Raw genomic sequence first — 8,958 nt, forward strand, 5'->3', positions numbered from 1 at the left:
GCAGCTGTTTAACACATCTGGAAGGAAACCAGTGAGATTTTAATACGGCCATGATCATTATGATACGATGTTATGGGGGGGAGTGGTGTCGCAGAGGTTAGAAGACGGGCCTGTGATTGGAAAGTCGTAGGTTCAACTACTGGTACCGTCACCATCAAAATGTGGGTGGAAAAGGTGAAACACCCACACCTGCCTCCACCCTCATTGGCCCCACTCTGGCCCCCTGAGCAAGGCACTCAACCCCCACCATCTGCTCCTAAACAGGTCTCTCTTTAAAATGAGTTCTTGTGACTCAATGAGTCTACCTGGATAAATAAAGGGTCAATGGAACTGGCGACCTTCCGACCACAGACCCACCTTCTCTAACCTCTGCGCCACCACTCCCCCTATAATTTCTTTATCACACATATTATGGTTTTATTTTCTTATTACTTGCTGTAAAGCACGGCTGTATCAAGTCCAAGATCTGTGAAAAACACCCACTGGTAGATTTTCAGATCAGCTGAGTTTCCCTTCATGATTCAGTTCAGTTTTTTTCTGTAGCGCCAAGTCACAACAGAAGTGTTCTCAGAAAACATTCACATACATATAAAAAAAGATGTGATTATGATCATATTATGTACATGTGATCTCCAGTGAACTTGAAGAAGCGCCTCAAAGATGATCAAAAGAAACAGAAAACATTTGAGCTGTGTTTAACTGTCAGAACAGTTCATGTGACAAATTTGATGTTTTCCTGAAAGAAACCTGCTTTCTGGGGCATTTTCTTCAATTTTGTTTTGACTTTGAGGTATACATTGAGTAAAAATGTACCAGGGGGAAATCTATAATATCACACTCAAGATTAAAAAAAACAAAAAAACATGCTTACTAAGTCAACCTTTTAAAATGACCCTATTTTTGCAAACAAACTGACTTTGATTCATTTCTAACATATTTTCTATTTCAGTTTTTTTTTAAGTTTGCTCAAGTAAAACCGGACTTTGGAGTGGTACAAAAAGTTACACATTTGTCATTAAAACAAAAATGTAAAAAAAAAAAATAGTATAAAACCATTAAAATGTTTATTCTCCTTCTAAATGAAATGATCACCATTAATCTTCATCACTGTTTCTGTTTTCTCTCTTCAGGTAATAACACGTGTTTTTACGGAAAGTGTTACTACTGTCGGGAGACGGAGCCGGCGTGCGCAGAGGGAGAAATCATGGAGGGGTCTTTAACCCTTTGGCTGCCGGACGTCTGGCCTCTGCAGAAACACAGGCACCCGTGGGGACGCACATACAGAGAGGGGAAATTGGCCAGGTGGGTGTTGTGTGTTGTTTAGAGAGGCTCTGTGCACTTTTTGTGTGTCAGTTTTCAGATTCAGGGAAATTTTTCTGACACAAATAAAAATTTAGAGTTAGATTATTATCAAGACAAATACAAATGTCACATTGCTGAAGCTGACAAAACACAGCTCTTCTTTTTTCATTTAGACTTGTAGCCTAGAACAAGAAACTTATAAATGACTAGAATGTAATTAATTTATTTGTTGATTATTGCCTTTTATTACATGTCAGTTTTCTGAGAACTCATCAAAGTGGCAGAAAACATTTTTTGAAAAGAGTCAGGACTTACTTTCTTCTGTAAAAAATTAAAAGGTTGGTATGCTTTTGTTTTTAAAAATTAGTTAAAACATTTAGCAAAGCCCTAGTCTTAAAAAAATTCTGGAGTTTCATAGTGTTTTAATTTTGTATTGCACAGACCTAAACATTGAGTGATTTTCAGATTCCAAAGTGAGTAGTTCTCAGTAAAAAACTACTTTTGAGATTATATGTGAAATAAAATGTTACCTTGAAAAATGACCCTTTGAAAATTCAAAGAAGAGCAGCAGAGAAAGTTTCTGTGCAACAGACGATGCTTCAAGTAGATAAATAAATATTGTTGCTAACAAATGATTCACTTCCTCTGAGCTGTCTGACGAGTGGTGATGTAGAAACAAACCCTTCAGAAAGTCGTCTGCTGATCGATAAATATTAAACGGCGTGGTTCTTTTTACATCACACACACTGCACTTTCAGTTTGTGTGTATTCAAAAACTAATACATGCAGATAAACACATTTGTATTTACTATTAGAACGTGAAGAATTAAATATAGGCAGAACAGTTTTGATTTGCAGTTTCTTAAACAACAGTAATATAAATGATAAATGGTAAATGGACTGTACTTGTATAGTGCCTTTCTATCTCATCGAGATACTCAAAGCGCTTTACACTACAAAGACAAAGACAGAGCTTGTCTATCTCAAACCGTATAGAAGAAGTGTTGATTGTATCACCACCATGACTTCAGTCATTGACGTATGAACTGCTGCTTTGGATTCTTGAATTTGACTTTTTGGTTTCTGAAGGTTTTTTGTTTAAGATGCCAAAGGAGACTGATTTGCAATAGTCCCACCTTAAAGAAACAAAGGCATGAGGAAGTTTTTCATGCTCAAGCCTAGATAGTGATAAGCTGAGACTTGCAATGGTTTTGAGATGAAAAAGTGAAATGCCTTTTATCTCTTCCAGACAAAAAGTGAGTGTGGAGAGTGATGATGAAGGTGACATGGAGGATGAAACTGTCCATTTTTTATGTAATGTTGAGTGTCATTGGCATAGCAGTTGAAGGATATTCCAGGTTGGCTGATGACTTGATAAGAGGAAGTATGTAGAATAAGATGAAAAAGGGCCAAGGACTGACCCTTGAGAAACCCCCCAAGTAATACAACATTTTTCAGTCGGGTCATCTGGACAGTTTCTTTTTTTGTGCTGAAACTTTTGCCTTCGAGCTAGGGGTTGAACGAGTATATAATTTTTAAACTCGACATTAACATAATAAAACCCGAGTAGAACTCGAGTATTTGATGACATCATAGATCTCAAGATATAAAAATAAATAAATCCGCAAAAAAAGGTAATTATTTACAATAAAAAAGACCAACAAAACATTGGGAGCGTATATTATGCTCCTACCATTTATCATACTGCAAATAAGTCACAGGAAAAACTAAACTATTAGTTATTATTATTAAACTGCAAACGTGAAGAAACATGCAGCACGTCAGAAACGAAACTTAAATGGTTCTGGTTCGGTGGATTGGACCCGGTGTTACACCATACTCTGTGACCTGCAACAGTGCAACACCGCCCCCTATGGTCATACGGTGGTCACATAATATGACGTCTGTACGGATACCCGATGTTACATTTTTAACCTCGATAGATGTCCTAGCAATCGATGTGTAGATTACTCGAGTACTCTGTTAACGCCCTACTTCGAGCCGGAAGGCTTCATCAGTCAAGGAAACGCACAACTGTCAACAAGGAAGAGGGCCGGCAATGGAGGAGGGGGCGTACCAAAGAGACCATCTTAACACCAACCAAACTGGTTTGTTCCACTTTGGAGTAAGCTGTTGGGAGAAGAATCAGTTTTGTTGTGTGTTTCCTTGACTGATGACGCCTTCTGGATCGAAGGCAAAACGTTTCAGCACAAAAAAAGAAACTGTCCAGATGACCTGACTAAAAAATGTTGGATTGTATACCTGGATTATTGAGCATGGACTTTGTTGCCCCCAAGTAATAGTCTTTGACTTGGCTCCTTCAATGGCCTTTGTAATAGACAGGACCAGAACCAGTCAAGAGCAAGATCATTAAGCCAGTTCAAATTATGAAAGTGGTTTAGGAGGACGTTATGATTAATGATGAAGATAGATCAAGGAGGATAATGAGAGAGGGTGAGCTGCTGCCATCAACAGGTCAAAGCTGTTTCTGTAGAGTGTGCAAAGCAAAAGCCAGACTGAAACTTACAACAGAGAGTTTGATTTTAGGTGGTTGTTTATCTGCGCAGCAACAACTTTTTCCAGAACCTTTGAGAGGAAGGTGAGATTAACTTTGGACCTATAGTTTGTGAGAATTTTTGAGCTAAGGATGAGTTCTTTTCAGTGGAGGTCTGATTACATCAATTTTCCGTGGTGGTGGAACAGAACAAGTCTGAAGAGATATAATATGTTCATTATATTGGTGATCAATAGTTAATGGTAGAAATGTTTGTCTTGACCAGAGTGAAAGGGAACAGTCAAGGGCACATGTTGTGAGCTTCAGCTTCCTGAAAAAATTCTTAGTCTCCTGCTGAGAGGACAGGAAGGAACGTGAAAAGTATCTGAAGGATCCAAAGTTGTGACTGAACAGTCTTCTGAGGTGGAATAGGTGCAGAATACAGAACAGAGCATATTGAATTGATCTCCAAGAATTTCTTGCAGCCGTAGACATTTGTTGGAAACTGTGGTCCATGGAGACGGTGAACATGGACTCCTGGTTTGCTCTGAATGATATTAAAAATACATGTACCACACCTCATTCTGAGACTTGCAGCAAGCCTTTTGGTGCTCATGGTGTACTTGTTGATGAACAGTTAAACCAGAGGTTTGTATTCTGTTCTCATACACACTCCGCTGGTTGCCATTTCCACAACTTCAACGTTTGGTATAGTCTCGAGTTGCTTTGCTGTCTCTGACTGTGAACAAACTTTGTGGGAAAGATAAGCATTTAGGACCAAAAACATTAATGTTTTGTTGCTGTTTTTAAACATATTTCAAGATTTTACAACACTTATCTGATTTACGCATATTTTATGTACTGTATGTTGGCATTATGGTTTGTTTATACTTTTGCTTGTAAAGTATTCTTGGTGACAAAATTCCTCTAGCTTTTTGTTCTAGCTATTTACTTCAGTTTTCTTTGTTGTTCCTCTTTGATTCACTTGTGTGATGGAAGTATTTAATTTATGCAGCACCTTTACTACTTCAATTTTAAAATTCATTCTGGAAGAACTGTGCTTGTCTGCACTTGCTGATGGAGAGCAGTGAGTTCTGTTGGCATGCTCAGATTCAAATTTTCCTTCTTTATGACAATTCACACCTGCTCTGCAATAAATATTGGAAAATTTTGACTATAACAGGCTGAAATGTGAATTTTGGCAGAGCTTTGCTAAAATCTGATTCAACTTTGAGTCTCTGGGTGTCAATACTTGTGTTGTATAAGACAATTTATGTGAATGTAATGATGCTCCCCAATGATGAATCCTAATCTTATTGGAAGAAATATGTTCAATTTCATAATTTAAACACATGTAGATTTGCTACATAATAACTGCAACTGTTTACACAAATGTTTGGCTCAACTGTATACGTCGTATTAGAATTGTGCATGGTATAACAGGCAAATAAAGACTTTAGCAGTAGCTTTAAGTTGAAGGCACATTTATCTACTCATTAAATGTGACAGCACTTCAATAAACTCATCTCTTAGGGCATAGCATAGTCTTTTACAGATATGTACTGCCATGCATGGCAGAGTTTTTTCTTTTCCCATCAAGGCATATTTTGATCTGATATCAATGCTTCTTTGTTTTTGTTTATGAATCAGGTGGGAGTATGACGAAAGTTACTGTGATGCGGTAAAGAAAATGCCCCCCTATGATGCTGGGCCAAGGTTACTGGACGTCATCGACACGGCTGTTTTTGATTATCTGATTGGGAATGCAGATCGGCATCACTATGAGAGTTTCCAGGATGATGGAGGAGCCAGCATGCTCATCCTGCTCGATAACGCAAAGAGGTGAGAAAGTGTTATTTAAAAAAAAAAAATTTTTTCTTTCGGCTGCTCCCTTCTTCAGGGGTCGCCACAGCGAACCAAGTTGCACAAAGACTTGGCAGCTATTTTTATGCCGGATGCCCTTCCTGACGCAACCACAGACCACCGAGCTACCACAGCCCTCTGTGTGGAGCAGAGAGCTGCTATCTAGGATACCCAGAGGAGCAGATGGTGGGGGTTAAGGGCCTTGCTCAAGGGCCCAGAAAGAAGAGAGAAAGTGTCATATTTATTTTGTTTAAATGTAAACCAACCTTTTCATATATTGCACTAAAAGTAAGATTTAAATCAGTCTTGTAAAAAGGCATGGTTAAAGATAAACATTTAGAGTAATTGTGAAACCACAATATTTTTTTTGTGCAGCTATAACATGAAAAACAATCCAGTCACTCATGCACAGTTACAGGAAAATTTTGCATGCTAGTAAGCGCTTCAACAACAGATTATTTTAATTAAGCTTACTTGTTCATCTACCTTCCATCTTCTGAAATCCTCCTTTTTTAAGTTTTTACTTGCAGTTTCTCTTGATATTTCCATCCATCTATTTTCCACTTGTTCTGGAGTCGGGTCGCGGGGGCAGCAGCTTGAGCAGGGAGGCCCAGATTCCCTCAGCTATCTCTTCCAGCTTTGCCAGGAAGATTCCAAGGCATTCCCAGGCCAGCCGAAAGACATAGTCTCTCCAGGGTGTCTTGGGTCTTCCCCAGGGTCTCCTCCCAGTAGAATTTGCCCAGAAAACGTTTCTAGGAAGGTGTACAGGGGCATCGTTACCAGAAGCCTGAACCCACCTTTACTGCCTCCTCTCGATGTGTAGAAGCAGTGGCTCTACTCCTAGTCGCTATCAAATAACTGAACTTCTCATCCTATCTCCAAGGTATCGTCCAGCTACCCTGTGAAGAAAACTCCATTTGACCGCCTGTACCTGTGATCTTGTTTTTTCAGTCAAGTTTGTGACCTAAGTGAGAGTAGGAATGTAAACTAAGAGCTTCACCTCTGAGAGCTTGCAACTCACCTCTCTTTTCACCACAATGAACCGGCACAGAGTCTGCAATGTTGCGGAAGCTGCATCGATCTGTCTGTCAATCTCACAATTTATTCTTCTCTCACTAGTGAACAAAACTCTTAAGATGCTTGAACAAGAGTTCAAGTTCAAGCAACACCTCTCTCCTAACTTGGAGAGGACAATCCCCCTTTTCTGACTGAGGACCATAGTCTAAGATTTGGAGGTACTGATCCTCATCCCAGCTGCTTCACACTCAGCTGTGAACCTCTCCAGTGAGAGCTGGAGATCACGGCATAATGACGCAAACAGGACTACATCATCTGCAAATAGCAGTGACTGAAACCTGAGGCCGCCCAACCAGACTGCCTACACTCCCTGGCTGAACCAAGAAATTCTGTCCCTAAAAGTTATGAACTGAATCGGTGACCACAGGCAGCCCTGATAGAGTCCAACTTGCACCCTGAAGGATGTCCAACTTAAGGCCGGCAAGGCGAATCAAACTCTTGGAACACCAACTCACCACCAGGTGGTGATCAGATGACAGCTCAAGCTCCTCTCTTCACCCAAGTGTCCAAAACAAACAGCTGCAGATCAGATGACACAACTTCAAAGTCGATCACTGATCTTCAGCCTAGAGTGTCCTGGTGCCATGTGCACTTATAAACACCCATATGTTCAAACATGGTGTTCATGATGAACAAACAGTGACTAGAACTGAAGTCCAACAACAGAGCATCGATTGGGTTCAGATCGGAGAGGCTGTTTCTCCCAGTCATGCCCCTCCATGTCATACTGTCACTATCTATGAGGGCATTGAATTCCCGTAGGGGAAGAAAAGACTTCCCAGCTGGAGCAGACTCCAGCCAATGACCCAAAGAAAGCTGGGGACTCCGAACTGGTTTTTGGTGTATAGACACAGATGGCAATCAGAGCCAGCCTCTTTCTACCCGAAGGTGTAGGGAAGCTACCATCGTATCTACCAAGGAAAGCTACAACGCACAGGCACCAAGCCTAGGGGCTCTAATAAGACCCACACCAGCCCAGTGCCTCTCACCATGGACAACTTCAGAGTGAAATAAGGTCCAGTCCTTCTCAAGGAGATTGGTTTTAGAGTCCATGCCATGCGTTGAGGTGAGCCCGACTATATCTAGTCAGTACCTTTCAACCTCACGCACAAGTTCAAGCTCCTTCTCTGCCAGAGAGATGTCAATCCTTATACCAAGAGCCAGCCTGCCTTGGACAGCTAGGATCAGAACACCAAGGCCCCTGCCTTCGGTTATCATATATGGCATTTGCCCCTGACTCGTATTGCCCGTCCTGCAGGTGGTGGGCCCACAGGAATACAAAATAGGCTGAGCCTGAATGAGTTACCAAGGTCACCAGGCACTCGCCAATGAACTCTGCCCCATGGCCTGACTCCAGGGTGGGGCTTCAGTAATACAAATCCAGACAACGGACATCAAGCTCCTTGTTGCTCTTGATATTTCCAGTTTACCCATCTCATTGTTTCAATAGGGATTAAAGTTCTCCATCGCCACAATGATTTCTGTCATTTTGAATGTGGCTAGGACAGATTTCTGTATTCTATAAAAACGATGAGGAAAAATTTGTGTTGTGGTTTTGTTATAGCCATCCAATCTACCGGTAATTATGATACAGTAATTAAACTGGTACTGCTTTCAACAAATAAAGAGAACCATAGTCATAGTTTTGCCCAATCAGAGCAGAGCAGGCGGGGTCTTGATTTCTATTGTATGGTTGTACTGTGAAAAATGTAACTTGATAAATAATAAAATATGCAAAATAAATGGTATTAAATGAGCTACTGAGGTGGTTCGGGCATCTAATAAGGACGCTCCCGGGCACCTCCCTAGTTAGGTGCTTCGGGCATGTCCGACTAGGAGGAGACCCCGGGGAAGACCCAGGACATGCTGGGGAGACTGTCTCTCGGTTGGCTGGGAAATGCCTTGGGGTCCCCCCAGAAGAGCTTGAAGAGGTGGCTGTGGAAAGAGATGTCTGAGCCTCCCTGCTCAAGCTGCTGCACCCGCGACCCGACTTCAGAACAAGCAGAAGATAATGGACGGATGGATAAATGAGCTACATGAGCTGAAATCCTGTAAATATAATCCCTTTTAAGGAAATAATAATTTTAGTAGAGAAATCTGTCAGTCTGAAAATTTCGGATTTTTTTATATTTAGCAAAGAACTTCCTGTGCTATAGCTATATATATATATATGTATATGTGTATATATATATATATATATATATATATATATATATATATAT

General features: G+C 40.6%; 1 protein-coding gene across 1 annotated transcript in view; it reads left to right on the forward strand.

Moving 5' to 3' along the window:
- The first annotated feature begins 1,084 nt into the window (after positions 1-1,084).
- The window catches only part of LOC119408005 (glycosaminoglycan xylosylkinase), a 15,166-nt gene continuing 7,292 nt past the window's right edge, over positions 1,085-8,958 (forward strand). Inside the window, exons 1-2 of the mRNA XM_037674837.1 lie at positions 1,085-1,302; positions 5,447-5,638. Coding sequence (XP_037530765.1) covers positions 1,085-1,302; positions 5,447-5,638 — 410 coding nt within the window. The remainder of the gene's footprint in view (positions 1,303-5,446; positions 5,639-8,958) is intronic.

The sequence above is a fragment of the Nematolebias whitei genome, chromosome 3 (assembly GCF_014905685.2).
Source record: "Nematolebias whitei isolate Nwh7 chromosome 3, NemWhi1, whole genome shotgun sequence".
Classification (NCBI taxonomy): Eukaryota; Metazoa; Chordata; class Actinopteri; order Cyprinodontiformes; family Rivulidae; genus Nematolebias; species Nematolebias whitei.